The 18901-nt window shown below is 32.1% G+C and overlaps 2 protein-coding genes across 3 annotated transcripts in view; one reads left to right on the plus strand and one right to left on the minus strand.

Annotated features, from left to right (window-relative positions):
* Positions 1-18901, plus strand: part of LOC113402043 (5'-deoxynucleotidase HDDC2) — a 378551-nt gene that overhangs the window by 353902 nt on the left and 5748 nt on the right. The gene's annotated exons all lie outside the window — the stretch shown is intronic.
* LOC113402040 (pancreatic triacylglycerol lipase-like) lies at positions 796-18869 on the minus strand. Of its 2 annotated transcripts, none has more exons than XM_064216822.1 (7): positions 18751-18869; positions 10674-10830; positions 8290-8438; positions 5232-5477; positions 2922-3110; positions 2259-2424; positions 796-1007 (listed from the first exon to the last, which is right to left on the minus strand). In XM_064216822.1, exons 1-7 carry the CDS (start codon positions 18785-18787, stop codon positions 938-940), a joined length of 1014 nt encoding a protein of 337 aa, XP_064072892.1. In that variant the 5' UTR covers positions 18788-18869; the 3' UTR covers positions 796-937. The 2 variants fall into 2 exon arrangements, with proteins under 2 accessions (XP_064072892.1, XP_026497942.1); XM_026642157.2 differs by lacking the exon at positions 18751-18869 and adding an exon at positions 17047-17257 and having other exon boundaries at positions 802-1007.

The raw sequence follows: 18901 nt of genomic DNA on the forward strand, positions 1-18901 counted from the left end.
GAATGAACCGGGTGGTATAAATAATTAAACGATGACTGGCCCACTTACTGGCCCTAACGAATAACTTTTTCACCCTTCATAATGTTGCTGAAAATTTAATATAAAGGCGAAGTTGGCAATAGGAATTAATAAATAACGCTAATGGTACCTCCACACACTCATTGCAAATTAACCATGTCATTCATAGAAGTAGATTATAAAACTCTATTAGTTCGTCTAGAAAGCCTTCACTTTTAAAAGCAAAGGCTGTATACATTGACAATTTTTATTTTTATTACACACATCATGGACAATGGTATCAGATTTATGTTCTCAATAATTAAATCTATAGAAATTCAAATAAACGAATAAAGAATTTGAAATTTTAATGAAAATATATGTTTTTAAAAAGAATATAGAACTATATATCATTTAATTCTGGGGCGTGGTAGCGCCACGCCCCAGAATTAATTATGATATGATATGAATTAATAATAGCTTAAGTAGACTTTTGAGTCAAATATAACGACATTTTGTAATTTGCCAAACCTTTAAAACATTTATTTGAATTGTTTCTATTTTGATTACCAAAACTAAGAGTTATTGATATTGGCCACCAAATAAATGTATATGTGTAATACAATATCTATCTTAAAAAGTAACTACTGAGTTTCCTGTCGGTTCCTCTCGATAGAATCTTTATTCCAAATTTAAACTTCTTAAACGACGATTCAAAAGTACTTACAAGAACCTACTTGAATAAAGTCTATTTCATGATTGATATTTATTTTATATTATGTAAAATAGAACAGACTAATTAAAAATTTTATTGAAATTCATAAAAACAGATACTTCTTGCCAGGTAACGTAGTATTGATGAAGGATATAAATTAATTATACACAAATTTGGAAATAAACGTTTTATCGACGTTGATGAAGATGTGGAGGTGACCTTAACTCATGGGTTCACGTCCCCTAAGGCGAATGGTTTCTCCGCTCCGGTCTTGAGGTAGTAAATTCCATCTTTCCTGAAACGAAACAATACACTTTGATCTCAAACATTCAGCTATTGTGCCTCGCTCGGGTTCTTTATATTATTAAAGTTGATGATAGATTCGCCTTGTGAAACTTGTATTAGTTTCAAAAGCATTTTTTTTTATATTGGGCATTGTTATAATCACGATAATTTCATATAAATTTTAAACACAAAATAATTTGTACTTATAAACGAGTAGATTTTATTTTGTAATGCCTAACTGAAAAAATAATTATTAAACCAATTTACATAAAACTTTTTACAGAAGATGCAGAGCGTTTCGTTGAAAGTTAAACATATACTAGAAGTATATGTATATCATTATTATCTGTAATCAGCTGCTCTTTCCAGTTTTACTCGCTTTAAATTTAGATTGTTGATAACTGTGACATTCATGTTCTTGTAATAAATAAAATTATGTACAATGTTAAGTTGTCATCATAGTTGTACTTGAGTTTAAGACGGTAATCGCCTGATATCTATATATTCCATACCAAGAACATTAATGTAACGCTTGTATGTAATCTAAATTTAAAACGGGTGAAATTGCAAAGAACAGCTACATATTATCTGTATTAATAATTTCGGGACGGTCTACGTTAGACCTGATTGAAACCTATCCACAATTATAGATCGTTAAAAAATATGATTTCTTAGTCGATAACATATTATATTTGCAAAAAATCGTATAATCGAGTTATTTCAATATTAAATCCATAAAATTCAATGACATGACAGTTCAACTGTTTGACGTTTACAGTTGCGTTCAGAAAGTGTGTTCCAAATATTAATTTTGCTCTGCACGAACGGTACGATAGTTAGTATATTGATATATTTTTAGATTCATTTATTTTACCCGAGCGAAGCCGGGTTTTCATCTAGTATATTATATAATAGAACTTTCTCTGACGCACGCTGCATCTTCTGTTACATTTTTTGTGTATTAAGCTTTTTTTCACCACTCAATCCAATGCAATGAAGGTTTCCTCGCAATATATTCATTCACTATCGGGGACATGAAAACTCACTGATCCTTCGACTAAGATTCATGTTTTCTATCCACTCCAGCTATCTCATCCTTTTATAATGCCCTACAGATCTCCTCAGATTTTCGACAAAAATAGTAAAAATCATCCAAGTTTTATAATATTTGTTTAATTAATTTAACAAGGCGGAGAGCGCCTTCGTGAGTTTTATAAGTTTTTTATATTCACTCGTAGTTTTTTAATCATATTTAAATTACCCATAATGTATGTCAAATCCACCCATAATCAACTTCTCGCCGGTGCCCTTACAATATCCTTGATAGTAGAGTTCGTCGTAGTCTACACACCGAACTGCGGTGAAGGGCACGGCCGAAATAATAGACTCTGCAAAATACATATGCGCCCGGTTGTGAGCACATAAACCTGAAATATCAAATAGAATTTAAGTAATATGTTTTCTGAAAGAAGCCTGGGTACGAAGAAAATTAATATTTCAATAAATAGTAATAAATATAACCTTAAGGCCGTTTTATTGACAGTTATTAATATAAAATATATCTATATGTATTTATAAATAAGTTTACAAATAAAACAAGTCAGATGTTTTTTTTGTCTACGACAAAAACAAGGACTTCTTTTTTTATTTTAACAAAAAAGTCTACAATTTTTAGTTTTATAACATAAATGACAAAGCTGCCAGCATTTTTACCTCCATTCTGCGTGGTCATAATTTGTAAATTTTTTTTAGTAAGCTCTTTTTTTCATTGAATTTTAAAGAATAAAAAATCCATATAGACATTTCTGAATAAATGGTAATTTTATACCTTTATCTCAAAGAGATTTATTCGTAAAGTAAATATAAATGAAAGAACATTAAAAATAAAATACTAGATAAGCTTTTACATTCATCAATAAATTACCTCTATAATCAAAGCCGCATCCTGGCTGCCGAGTGCCGCCGTTGGGATAAAAATCAATGTGCCCCAACGGCGAAGCAAAGCCGAGATAACCCCCACAAGTGTGAATGACTTCAACGTGCCGTGCATCGTGTTTGTCCAGACGTGCATCTTTATTCCCTAGGGTAAACAATGGTAACGCTGGGTCCAAACCTACAATAGAAAATAACTTTACTTGTGAATTCATCCAAATTGTTTATGACGTGACGTTATGACGTACAAATGTTAATTATTAAATTTATGTTTCTAAAAATATATTCTCTATGGATAATTGTTACTATTTTCTGCATAATAATTATCTCTAGGATAGATTACAAAAAGTTAAACTCGATGGCTACATTTCAAAACAGTTGCGCTTTTACGTTAATGGTACTGTGCCAGAAATCTTCAAATAAAAACAACTACGTATATAAAGTTTCGATAATATCGGATGAATAGTGCGGGAACGTATGCGACACAAACGAACATTTATTATGAAAGGGGCATGATTTATACCAAACTTTTTTAAATTTCGAATTGTATATACGTATAATGTTTATTAAAATCTAAAACTGCACAACGGTCGCGATATTCTGGTACTTAAGTTTTACCTAAAAAACATTGACTTATTAATATCATAATCACGAAAGAGTGTCTCTGTGCGACGCTCGAACAATTGAGCCCAATTTTTTTTGTCGTTTTGCTAGACGGTCTGGTAGATGCCCATGAACATTGATACTGTAATAGATAGTAATCATTCCTCATATTACCGCCACCACTACCTTGGGAACTAAGATGCTATGTCCCTTTTGCCTTGAGTTACACTACATCACTCACCTTTCAAACTGGAACACAACAATACTAAGCATTGCTGTTTGGCGGTAGAATACATAGTGAGTATGTACCTGCCCAGATAAACTTGCTCAAAGCCCCAAGTAAATATAAGAAACTTTGTATGTAAATCGATTATGTAATAAATAATACATAAAATAATTTTTTATAATAGATAAATGAAGTTATTACTTCACAAATTACACTTATTGAGTCAGTATTTAATATTTTAATGAAAATATCCGTATAAAACATTAACTTAATTCGTACCTCACTTTATTATTTAACAAGTTAATTCATTGTTAACCGAGCTTCCCTAACTCACAATATATGGTTGAGGCTTAACTCATGGATAAACAAAAAGGTCTCACATAAATTAACTGCTTAGGTATAGTTTAAAGCCTCCGGTCATTATATTAAATCTATAAGCCTTATTCCAACCTTTCCTCGCGTCTAGATATTGAAATATTCATCAATTCTCCAACTATAGTCGGACAAAAGCGTACGAACCGCTAAGTAATGACAGAGGTACCATGCGTTACTTTTCTATGACGATTCAGCTACTCTTTTGAATATTTTCTCATTCATACCATACGTACTTGTGTTTCTTTATTTTTAAAATGGAAATGTAAGATGAGAATCTTAATAGTAACGAAAAAGTTATTTTCTTTATTCAAGGCGAAACGTGAAAGGCTCGTAGGTTTGTATTATATACACCGGACGCTATTTTGCTCGTTGCAAATGTTTTATTAAAATTGCAATTTTAGTAGAAATATCTTAAAAAATATTGTTTAAATACGACGTGGACTGGTATATTATCAAAATGGATTTTGGGCAAGTGTATCCTTATTTAAAGTTGATCTTGACTTTTGCTTGATTTTGAAATATGTCTTTGGGACCTTTCATCTACATTCCTCATGTCTCAAGTTTTTAAATATTAATTTACTGACCCGCTCGGTTGCACCCAAGTTAAAGTAACGTAAAGTCATACTGTCTATTGCTATTCTCAATAAAAAGCCTTACGTTTAAAAAAAATTCTAACCGGATTGATGATACAGCGCGTTCGAAAAAAAAACATTTATTTTATTTATTTGTAATCCTAACGAATATTATGAACGAGAAAGTCAATTTCTTTTTTTATTTGTTCGTTTGTTTATCATGACTTAACCACTCAATCGGTCATCAATAAGTTTTGCATACTCGTTGTCAAAAGAGGATATAGAACCTACCTCTAAAAATATTTGGAAAATAGTACTTTGTGAAAAATAAAACGAGTGAGTAATATATCTAAAATGTGCCGATATTATATTGTAAATATTATTTTCATAGACATAAGCGTAGAATTCATTAATATTATTATAGTGCTATACTTCATCCAAAATAAAATATTTTAATGTTACTTATTAATTTAAATGCCTTCGTAAGGACATCGTACATTATAAAGGAGATGAAAACTGATATTACCTGTTATAGTATCAATAGGTCCTTGTTTGACATAAGCTCCAGCTATTCCAACAACATGAGCGCCTAGGCTGTGACCAATGAGATGCACATCGTCCATTGAAACTCCTTCACCGATCAAAAAGTTGAGGAACTCTGTGAGGAGCCTTCCAACCATGGCAACATTGTAACTGGCCCAGATATAGTTTACATTGGCAGGTTTTCCCCAATCCACAACGATTATATTCAAATCGCTTACATTAAGATATGCTGGAAAAAATGTCTCAGGATTAATTGTTTATTTTTATATACAAATAAATAAATTTGTCTGTGATTTTAAAATAACTTTAAATTAATTAAAACAATCAATATATTTAATTTCATCTCAGTTTGTTCGGATTGAAGCAGTCCATTCCAATAGTTATTAATTTATCAAAATCTGTTAAGTCGACAAAAAGTTATTACAAATATTTTTTTGCACACTTTTATTTATTTACCTATTTACTCCTATATATTTCAGTGAGTACCACTATTTAGGGCGTAGGATGGTGTTGCCATACTCACAACTAATTAAAGCATGCAATCGTTTAAAAATATTCATAGATAAACCGTAATATATAATTAAACTATGACTTAATAAGATCTGGAAATTTTGGCGTTTTGCGGGAATTATGACAAGTGTACCTTGTTCTCGTGAAATCAGACACATAGTTCCCACGTAGACATTTCTGAATATTAATAATTGAATAATTTGTACTACCTAGCTGTCCCGATAAATAAAATAAATTAGCTAAATACCAAGGGCCTAATGCCCCGTGCCAGGGCACGCTAATGCCCTGTCCTACCCACTAAAACCTCCTCGGGTTTTCACCGCGCCGCATAATGGTGGGGCTACGGGAACGCCATGGCTTACCACCGCGACCCCGCCTGCGGCGGCCACCGTAAGGCGGCCAAATAAATAAATACGCGCCTAAAGGCGCGCCTTCCCCCGCTGCCTCCGTCCCGTTAACGTAACGGACTCCCCCGAGTGCGCCATTAGAGGCCGGGCGCCAAGGGCTGACGCCCTGCGGCGGATAAGATGACTGGCTCCGCCGCTGACCACCGGTGTACGACCACACCTCCGACGCTCATAACGAGCCCCCCCCCCCCCTCTTCTTGCCAACGAGGCCGCTCACACAGTCCACTCCGCTGGTCAGAGAAGTACCAAGAGCGACCCCGCGGCATCCCTCCGCGTCAGTCTTAGCCGTGGCCGACGAGCAAGCTCAAGCCGGCCCCGTTGAGCTAAGTACCAAGCCTAGACAAACTAGTACTTAACTTTATTATAGTATTTAACGATTATTCAATTTAAATTATTAACGTTTACTTATATTTTATTTATCGGGTCTTACGATACGATTATTTAATTAAATATCAAGTACGATATTTTAATTAAATTATGCATAAATATACATAATTTAATTGAAAGATCGCGTAAGTGAAAGTATATGACAGAAAATCCCAGATTTAGCAGAAATTTCGATAAATTAAATATAAATTACACCAATATTAAAAACCTACAATTTGAAATATTGCACCGAAATGAGCTGATTTCAAAATTCTACAAAATATTCTAAAATCAATTGAACATATCAATCGCGATGGTATTTGACAAACTCAACTTGCAATGCTCAATTAAAGATAATACCTATTTATATCGAAAGTAACCGTCTGCAAATGTTCCACTGTTGGGCAGAAGCCCTAACTCACTTCACTCTCATTAAAATAAAAGTATGAAACTCACTCATACGTAGTTTAAAAATGTATCCAAAGATTATTGGTGATACACAGATGTAGCCAAATTTCATTATAAATGTATACGATAATTAACCACATGATTCCTAAATGCTGTTTGCCCGGATTGGAACCAACAAGTTTCGGTTAAACTTCACCTGCACATTGCCCCATCTGGGCTCTTACTTCTTAGTGAATGTTTATATATTACGGTATAAATTTTTATCAAATGAAAAACGCAATAAAATTTCTCTTTTTTTTTCCGTGAAATACATAGACCCACGCTGTAAAGATCGTAATGACGAGAAGCAATTTACATTAAAGATATAAAAGCCGACCGACAGTACAGCACTTTGCGACCTTCCGTCGCTTAGTTCTGTTTCCTGAAACAGCTCCGGTTTCAGAGCGAAATGTGTATCGAGTTCACATTAAGTAATCTACGAAACTTGCTGTATTTTTTAACTCAATACGAAATAAGGTCAAAATAGTAAACTACTCTTCGGTTCAAGTAACAAGCTACGTATTAAATTGCGAAAAACACTGAAATGTACTAAGAGAAAGAGAGAACAGGTGCATTGGATACACATTCATTTTAATATATTTGCCTATATTTAAAAGGGCCTTGAAACATATGCAGAATTATTTTATAGTAAATGACATTTCTTTCCCATAAATCTACACTTTTATTTAACTACCAGTAAATATGTTTACATTATGTACATTTGAGGGACACGACTGACATGTAATTGATAAGGACTAACCGCGTATCAAATCTTGGTTTAAGTCAATTCTATTGTTAGCCTAATGCCGTTTAGGAATTTACCAATTATTAAAATAATGATTCCTTTGATAATTGGCTCATTAACTACCCCGATATGTCGAGAGTTGGTACAATTCGAAATAATCGTTTCCGCTTGCTATAGTAATAGCATTTGAGCTCTATTATTATTAAAAAGTACCAATAAAGTATCCAACATTATTCATTGTGTTTTCAACGTACAATAGATGAATTAATGAGACGAGCATTGAATATTTTCATCTATAAGATGATTATTATGAAGTATAGTAAATTGTTTTGAAATTAGAATATGTCTTTGACTTATCAAATAGGTTTTTTTTTAAATTGCTGAGCAAATGACCCACTTAATTTTAGGAGCTTTACATAGACTATCGTTCCAACTAAGAGTAAAATTTTTAGGTACAATTGATTTAAACATAATTGGATTTAGTTAGAGGTAGATAATTTACATAATATAAAATCAAACAAAAATCAAGGAAAGTGAATAATAATACATTTTAAAGTAAACAGTACCTTCTTTAATAGATTCTGGCATAGGTCCGTCCCCGTGGTTGAGCCAGCCGTGAGCTAAAACTTTCACCTTGTTATTGAAGTTAAAGTTGGAGCTGCGCAGGTTGGACGAATCGTTAGTTTTGAGAACTTGGTACACGAAGGGGTTCCGCCTGCAATATATATATTAGATAAGAGATAAAAGCTCAAACTTCATTTGAATTACCAAAATTACACTTCCAGGGACAGTATACCGTAAATATATATACCGTTAATATACAGTAAACAGTCCACAATAGCTAAATAATTGCTATGACATAGCCGTTTACTGTCCAAAAAGTATTAATTACAAGTAATAATAAGTTTATTCATGCCGTAGATACAATATGTACGAATTTTGCAAAACTGCAGTTAGCATTATTTGGCAAAACCACTGATATGTTTTCTGATCTCAATGATAAAAACAGAACTAATGTTTTGGATGATGGCAAACCGAAATTAATACGCTAATTTACGATAATAGGCTATTTGACTGGTTTTTAAAATGCATTTTATATTATTTAGTAGAGGTTAAGGAATCCAGTAAAAGTTGTCTTTTTTAATTCTAGTACATATTTGCTGAAAAATATCAAAATAAAAATTCCATATTTAAATAGCCCGCGAAAACGCTACTTTGACAATATGGCGCTGCAATGGGGTCGGTGACGTCACTTGCCTGTATTGTAATCTGTGGCACATATAATTCACATACAGTAGGCAAACGAGATTAATAAGCAAGTGACGTCATCATAAGCCCGACCAATCGGGAGCAATTTGTGTTACGTGACAAACGTTTAAAAAAATGCATTTTTATTTATGGATTTTTGAATAAATTAATTATTATTTTCAACTTTCGTTAATAAATAACCATTTTTAAACTCATAATTTATACTGATTACAATAATCGACACTTTTTTATTCGCATTGTCAAATAACCTTCGTTCATGCATTAATCTTAAGCCGTCAATGGCAGAAGATCAGCTGTCTGGACCAGCACTTTTCCCCGTAATTCACAAAAACATACGATAGGTATATTTTACAACTGTAATAGTATTTCACTTTAATTTAAAATACATTTTAAAGAGATTCGAAATTGAAATGGACCCTGTACTGTGTAAGCCTCCATTATATGTTGGTTCTTTGACTTTGACTGAATCCTTTCCTATATGATATTGAAATCATTTTATTTGCTAGTTTAAGGGTCATTTATTTTTGATGCTGACATATTTTAATCGAAATTATAGATATAATGGCTTCATAAGGGAGACAGCTACACAGTGTAAAATATAATATAGTAGTTGCTCCATGCGATTTTACTCTATTAATCGAACATACCATTGACCATTTTCAATCTGTAAACATTCTGAAAAAATGGGCTATCTAAAGCAAAATATTATTTTAAATGACACTAATAATATTTTTTGGAATTTGCTAAACAAACTCTTTATCTCTCTTTATATTAGTGTCGAATATAAAGTTACTTTATCTTATAAGTTATAGTCATATGACAATTTATAACAAACGTTTGTCTGTCTGCTTTACTCCTGTAAGAGAAAATTTGTAGGACCAAAGTATGAAGAATTTGTCGAGGAAGATGCTAATTCACAAAGTTGCGGCTAATTTTACAGTTGTAATTTTAACAATCGGCTTAACCAAGTATTATTACTGAGAGCATTTGAAATCACAATTAAAACTTAATTCTGTTTTTATTTATTTTTAATTATTTGTAACAGGTACGCAGAATGGCAAATGGGCCACCTGATGATAAGGTGTAAGGAATAATAACTCGGTGGCTGGACTTCATGCACGTCGCCTAGGCCAGTACCACTTAAGTCGCTGGTCTTGCACCTGAACTCTTTCCGGTCGTGTAAGATTTGCTGTCTCATCGAAAAAAGAGAGAGAGGGAATAGAAAATGCACCTTTCTTTGCGAACTTGTGCCACCATAGTCGCTGGTCTTGCACCTGAACTTTTTCTGGTCGTGTTAGATTTGCTGTCTCATCGGAAAAAGAGAGAGAGGGAATAGAAAATGCACCTTTCTTTGCAAACTTGTGCCACCAAAGTAGTTGGTCTTGCACCTGTACTTTTTCGGGTAATGTAAAATTTCATCGGAAAATGAGAGTGGGGGGAATAGAGATTGCACCTGTCTTTGCGCACTTATGCACTATAATATATCATGTAGTTGGCTGATCTCTTTTGAGATTGGCCACCCTAGATAAAATCAATCAGGATGACACCATTGTAATTATCATCACATATGAAGAGATAAGGCTTACTTTATACTTTTTGCAATGCCAAATCTCAGACATATCATCAAGACAATCTGCGTCCCTAAAATTAATTTAAATAAAATCTGAAGATAGTAATATACCTTGTAAATAGTCTGAATTCTACATCGCTGTCATCAAAGCAACACGAAAATCGTGTCTCGCCTAATGGTGGCACGGGCGCATGACTTTGAACGCTGGCCAACCACACTGGATCATAAGGCTTCGGGGCATCCCATTTTATGGCTTTCACTGCTCGTACTGCAAACAAATGTATTCTATTAGTAGTAAGGTAAGCACTTTTATCTACAATCCTGTCTTATTCAATTATGGATTAAGATTGTAATAAATTCTGAAAAAAGAATACAGGGGCAAATAAAAATAATTCAAAGGCGAATAAAAGAAAAAATACACCAAAGCTTGACTTAACCATTTAAAAAATATAACAAGCTTTTATTTCAATTATGATTACAACAAACTAAATTTAGTATATTGTATGCACCAGCACATAAGAGTGTGCAAATATAATTTTACAGATGGTTTTAGTGAACTGGATTTATAGTCATTTACATTATTTGACCCAAGTAAACAAACAGACGAAGTTAAATAAACGCCTGTATAAGTAAAGTTTATCAATGTAAATTATCAGCTACTCGGCAAAAGTTTGCCGTATAAGCCTACGGTATACCATATAAACAATATACTAAAAAAAATTACCATTGTGTATGGATAAATTATAAACACAAATTAAACTCCTGTATAGTCTGGTGTTTGCCTAATGAATTAATGTAAATTCTGTTTGTGTATTCTGAAGTGCTTCGAGCCCACGATTTTAGTGTTCAAGATCTTCTAAGCCATAAAGATCAATTGATTAAAAATAATATTGAATAAATAATACAACATACCATCCGATCAAGCCAAAACCCTATGTCTGGTCCATACGCAAAAAGAAAAGAAACTCCCGATGGACCGGGTTTACGGAAAAGGTGAGGGTCAAGCGACAGACCTACGGCGATGCTATTATAGTCCAGTCGAAGAATGTGAGACTGCATATTCACGAAAGTGTTACTCACGCAGTTGTGGCAATCACTAGACACACTATTACAAGGATGATGGTGACGAAGCTATCGGTAGATCATCGGCCGAGCGGCCGGTGCCTCGAAATGGACCATCCTAGAGCACAGCCTCAAGACATCTATACACAAACGCGACATAAGAGTCGCCGAGGCTGTACTCTCTCTGATCGAGCGCGGAGCAGGGCCCGTTGGATTGCAGTAAAGCTTTTTAATAGGATTAAACACTTACTATCTTATCCTAAGTTTTAAATTTGTGTGAAACTAAAATGTGAGTGGTATATATTTAAACACTTATCCTAATCTATATCATATATAATTTATAAAAAAAATGTATTTGTTGCATAAAAAGTCAGTGTGGGCAACGTCTTTCAAGAAGACGACTAGCTCAAAGAACTAGCGAAGAACTGCTGATGTTCAGTAATAAGATAAAATATAAAACGCCAAAATGTAAAGAAGCACGAGCAACTGTGAGCACGTGGTTGTTGTTAAATTATATTTAAAAAAATAAACCCCCTGCTAACGAAAAATTGTCTACAATGAATCTATTATAAGATTCCAAAGAATATCTTATTTTGAGGCCAGATTTGGAAGTCAAACCAACATTGATAATCGGAAACTGCCATAAAGACTAAAATTCCAAACAAAAAAGGGAAGCTTACATAATATACCAAAATATTTACACAAATGATGTATAAAATACTGTAACCCATAATTCTAATAGTTTTCATTCCAACTTCACAAGTTGCTTTAAACTATATGACTGTGTAGTTCATTATCTTGGTTTAGATAAAACTTGTATCAAAGGTCTTCCGTTATGAAACATTCATCTGCAATTTCACCCTCTTAGGTGATGTATTTTCAAAAACGACCTGAGTGGCCTGAATAACGATTTTCATTGTTATAATTTCAAAAATGAAGATTTTCAACTTTCGTGCAATGTTTTCCCTTTATGGAATTAATTTTTAAAAACTCTGTAACAACAGTTTTATACTCATAAAAGGAAGCCTTAACACCGAATCCCATAGTTCTAAATTAAAAAGTGACAAATTTCCTTACAAACCCCTTAGGAGTTGACTTTTAAAAAATCTTTCTTAGTGCTCAATCATTTCATTTTGGCAATCCATTGGTTTGAACTGTGCGTTGCCTGTTAATCAGTATCTTAGAAAAAAATAAGAAGATATATCACATTTATCACTTTCCTTTCCTTTAATTTAAACTAATAAATAAAAAAACTTTATAAAAAAATACATTTTAAATATTTACTTGTTAAACGCATTTCTCATTTTCTTTATTAATAAATATCACCATAGTTCACCTTTTTACCCAATATTCTCTTAATATTTACAGTTTTGTTTTCGTCGTACTATCTTGGTGGTAAGTAGGATCTATTTAATGATAATAATTATTGACAAGATATATATTTAGAACAGCGAATAAGGACGCAAAAGGTCCAATATGATAGATAAAACCATTCAATTATGTAAACTCAATGTATGCTTTTGATGTCAGACACGTCAATCAGCTTTGTTAAACGGTAATCGTGCGCCACGTCGTAATATCGACATGTTCGATAACAAGATACTATAATTACTTTTACAGCATTGGCATAAGCCAATCTACTATAAGATTCTTATAAAAAATCTTCGCTGTTCACGGAAATATTCCATAAAATAAGATAAATTCCATAAAATAATTCCATGATTATTTATTACGTGCGTGGCAGATTCCGCGTGCATTGTGAGCTCATGAGGACACTCAGGACGTTCACTAATATATCACGTCTCTTGTGTCTATAATTACACTCACTCACTGGCCGTCACATGTTAACTTGGTTTAATATAACATGTGAAGTGAGAGGTTACTTTAGTATTCTCTGAAAGTCTTCCCGTTCTATTAAATGGAAACTTAAATAAAACAAAACCAACAACGAAGCTCGATCAGCTTTAAACACGCGAACTCTCGAATTGAATTCCCTAAGTTTCACCGTCGGAACATAAGTGTTCTATGTTTAACATTACTTATCAGTTAAACAAAGTACCTACTTCGTAAAACAGTAAAATATTCGCTTTACACAAACACACATTTCGTTTACACTTTTTATTATTAAACGCAAACTATCTATACTAATAATATAAATGTGAAAGTAACTGTGTCTGTCTGTCTGTCATTTACTCTTTCACGGCCGAACCACTAAACCGAATCTGATGAAATTTGATATGAAAAAGCTTGAGCTCCAAGGAAGGGAATAGATTACTTCTTTATGCGTTACACCTCACGACCAACCACTAAAATTTGAGCCAAGCCACAGGCGACTGTGAAATGTTGTTCGTTGGCAAACGCAATACTTGCCTGATCCTGATACTTGGAATGTGTATATTTTAAATATCTCAATAGTCCGTATATGTTTTAAAAATTTTCAGGAAAGGGTGGATCAGTTCTGATAAAAATCAAAAACAGGCTGAGTACAAAGTAAATAAATATTTTTGTAAGTTTTAATAAAAAATCTAAACCAGCAAAACTATAATCATCTTTCAAAAATGTTTCGTTTTATTTAATGAATCCTGCAGTTCTAATCTGTCGGTTGGAAATGTGATCTTACTTTGATCTGAATTTTCATTAAATGTTATAGCTATTAAAGCTAATTTCGTATATTAAAGTTTAACATTTCACGATATTATGCTGCGGTGAGTTTACGTACTATCCAAAGAACAGAAGGGTAAAACTTTCAAACTCCGGTCTCCTATAGAAATTTTCTTGACAAACTCTAAAACTTTTTATTGATCCGACCAGGCAATGGTACCCAGAACCTCAACTGCTACCTTATAAGCCCTCTAGACCAACAAGGCAATCGTGTAATGTTTATTTAAATGACAAATCAAATTGATTTAATTTATGTACAACACATTGTCAAAATTAGGAACTCACGTCGGAAATGGCAATCAAAGATTGAAATCTACAAATTAACATTCACAGATGATGCACATGTCCATAAAGTACGTGGTTTCTCTATTTTTGAAAGTGTATGAAAGTTATTATAATGAGCTAAATTGTTATCTAATCCTTTACAAAGTTTATTTGTAACACGTTTAAATATACTATGTTCAAAAAATATTTTATTTAAATTATATATTTTATTAATAGAATTCAAAATATGTTGCTATTAAATTATTTATTATATTTTTTAGCAAATTGTCTGTGTTTTAGTATAACTAGTGGAAACTTATGAAAACATGTTAATGGAAGGTGACCTGTAGAGATATTCTGTAAGAAGAAATTCGAAACACGCCGCAGAACACGAGCGTGAAATTTAAGAATATGAATACGTGGCATTAACTATAATAGTTATAAAATGTATATGAAATAAGTATCAAAATGGCGTTCGACTGTGAATTGGCTGTCACAGTGAGATACGAAGTCAATTTCTAAGAATCTTATTGCTGCGATCATTTTTGTTATTTTTCAGATTATTTATTCTAAATAATGAAACCAAATTAATTGATATATGTATATTTAATTTTGTTTTAAACATTTTAATGACAAAAATTATTCAAATATTCTCTTCTAGCTGTTACCCGCGGCTTCGCTCGAGTAGAATATGGATATATTTACAAATTAATTTATAATATTAAGTTAATGTAAGACCTCTTTGTATACCACATTGGTGTGTATTTCAGCCCTTAGGGTAGAATATCCAGAAACGCTTAAATGCGAATAAACTCATTTTTAATCGGTATCCCAAAAATAAAGTTTCATGCTTCTAACTTAAAAAATGACGGACTTCCATAAAATTTTTCAACCCTTATTTCACCCCCTTAATGGTAGAATATCAAAAAAGCTTTTAATCGTATTTACTCATTTTTAATCAGTATCCCAAAAATAAAGTTTCATGTTTTTAACTTAAAAAAAGACTAACTCCCATAAAAACTTTCAACCCTTTTTTCACCCCCTTAATGGTACCTAGATTATTTTTTTATCAGTATCCCAAAAATAAAGTTCCTTAGTGGGTGTCATGATATGTTAGTATATAAGTGTACATAAAGTTATATAAGTTTTATGCTTTTAGTTCTAAAAATAACAATACTTTCAACAACTTATAACCTTTCATACCCCTTTTCAACCCTTTTTTCCAAATAAAAAGTAGCTTATGTCCTTTCTCAGGCTCTAGACTATTTGTGTACCAAATTTCATTTAAATCGGTCCAGTAGTTTTGGCGTGAAAGCGAGAGACAGACAGACAGAGTTAATTTCGTATTTATAATATTAGTATGGAAGTATGGATAATTCTGAACATAACCCACGTGAAGTTTAGTATTTTTATTACCAATCTAGATAAATACAAAATAAAATCCCTTTATCAAAGAATAAAATAAGATCGCCTTAACACACACATTGAACTACATAGACGAGAGTGCACGCCGCCAAATTCCTAACTCTGGGTTGCTAGGTATTTCTTGAAAGAAAATCGTATTTACTTTTACCGGCGGTGGCCCGGAGCATGAATGAAAGCAAGCTACTTAACCAACGACGTAGCTTATCCTAAACTATAAATGTTTTTTTTTATATGTATAATTATTCTATATATGGCTACTACTTAGACATTTGTGTCCTCAATATTTATTCGTCTTCGTGGGCACTGCCGAGCAAAGGGTAAGTGTCCCGAAAATAACTTGCCACGCTACACCCTCGTGCTATCAGATAAAATAGTGAGCTAATTAATATGTGTTAAGTTAAATATTTTAATCCCTGTTAATTGGTGAATCAGCAGGTACCCAGTAACATGGAATTACATCTAGTATATACCCAATATTTGTTTTAAATGCACATTTTATATTAATAAAAAAATAATCTTTTCTTTCAAATGTAATAATACTTTGACTCCTACAGCAGAAATTTACCACGATACATTATACGCGTCACGCATAACACAGTCAAGGCACGACCTATTCAATTCATTTTAGATATTATCCTAAGTTAGAGTACTTTAATATTAAGCCCGTTTAATTTTATTTTAAATAAATAATTCATTTGAATAATAATAATAATAAACATTAGATATTATCAACGTCACAAAGCTAAATGAAATGAGCGGTGTTATTCTGGAATCACATCTCACTCGTGAATTTGATAAAAATCGACGTTGATTTATTAAAGTTACGTTAAAGTTGAATTATTATAGTAAATATAAATCTTATCAATTTCTAACATTTCACAATCGAGCTATGCGGTGAGTTTGCTTTTATAGAATAACTCTACTTAAAATACAAAATAAATAAAATATTGAGACAGCAAACTTGATAATTTTAATTTAACACAAAATTAAGAAATATAATTACACAGCATACTTTTAATAATTAATTTAAGCCGTTTCACATTTTATTAAATAAAATATAAATTTCACAGACCTGTACAAAAAAGGAACAACAAACGAATCATTCCAGCTACGTTCTCGAATCACAAACATTTGTCACAAAAGGGGCAAAATAAACTTTGCAAGCATTGAACGAAATTTTTTGAACGAAACTTTAAACGGGTTGTAACGTTCATTTTGAAGCTAAATCTAATTGGTAGACCGACGGCGAGTACTCCAACATTTTCACTGACAGTGCGAAGCAAAGATAGAATTTAAATTTGTATAGCGGTATATCGAGGAGCATTAGGATTCATAGAACGACCTCGTGTTTCTACCATTGATCATATTAATCAAATGTTCCCATTATTTACAATAAGTGAAGGGTTTCGCATAACTTTAAAATTTCGTTTTTGACAAGATATACTCGTACTCATCTTGATTGGGTTTCATACCCTTCTAAATTTAAATCTTATGCGGAATGCTATGTTCAATTAATAACTACTTATATTCCTTTAGAAGCAGTATACTCTTCTCTATCTATTATTTTATATTCTTGTACTGTATTATTTTCATAATTTGGTAATGTTTTCTATATATAAATAGGCAAACGCATAACAGTTCATTATCTTTATAATCTCTGCTTATCAAACTATTTTCTTATTTTGTTGCTGTTGATGATCTTTAATGTATCAATAGTAATAATTTGGAAAAAAAGTAAACAAAAATATATATTCGACGGTTTCAAACCAATTCGACCACTGTTTCTAGTACAAATTATAAACTTAACGTTATAGTGCAATTAAAATAATTAATAATAATGCTGAAGAGTTTAAACGGTATACACATACATGGTACATCGATACAATTTTGTTGTATCATATTTTTGTGTAGAAATTATGTAGAATTGAAGATCTTTGTCAAAAACAAAAAAGTACCTATTTCTTAAAATTTTCGCTGGTTATTTTTTTTTTTTAAATATATTTTTATATGCTTGTAAAAAATATCTTTTCCGTAACATATTATATATACTTCTACGACGAACTCCTTTGATTTCTCAAATTATATATATAGTATGATTTTCTCTGCAGTTTTTTCCTGTTCTTTGCTGTATCCTACGTGTGTCCTGAAGACACTTGAATATAAAAAATTACGGGTATTTATTAAAAAAAGCCGATAAGGCTCAGTGGTTAACATCCATGCATCTTACCCGATGATTGCGGTTTGAAACCAGTGACCGTACTGAATTGTCATGTGTTTAATTTGTGTTTATAATTCATCTCGTGCTTAGTGGTGAAGGAAAACATCGTAAGAAAACCTACATTGTGTAATTTCAATTAAATTTTGCCCCATATGTATCTACCAAACCGAATTGAATCAGCATGGTGGAATAGACTCTAGATCTTCTCAAAGGTAAAGCAGGCCTTAGCCCAGAAGTTGGACATTCACTGGTTGCATTACTTTACTTTTAAAATAATACAATTTCGAAATTTCGCCTTCTACGAATAAACTTCATAAAATCAATTCTTATCAGTTAATATATTTACCAATTAAAAAAATATTATACCTATATAAAAAAAAAATCGTATTTCACTCGTAAAATGTTGAAAACCACATTAAGGTGACACTACTTATCTACCTACATGAAAGTATTATTTAAATTTTCAAATTACTATAGTAAACGTCTCATAACACATCCTTACATTAAAAATATACTTATATTTATTAGTAATCGAAAATAATCAAATATCTTACCAACCATTGAATATAAAATAAATATAAAATAAAACCAACATTTTTCGTTAAAATACTAATCACGTTCTAATCAGTGAACTGCCTTCCAAGTAATACCTATATTATGTACAATTTCACGCAAACCATAGAAACAACTACATACTTAATAATAATAA

The sequence above is a fragment of the Vanessa tameamea genome, chromosome 2 (assembly GCF_037043105.1).
Source record: "Vanessa tameamea isolate UH-Manoa-2023 chromosome 2, ilVanTame1 primary haplotype, whole genome shotgun sequence".
NCBI classification, from domain to species: domain Eukaryota; kingdom Metazoa; phylum Arthropoda; class Insecta; order Lepidoptera; family Nymphalidae; genus Vanessa; species Vanessa tameamea.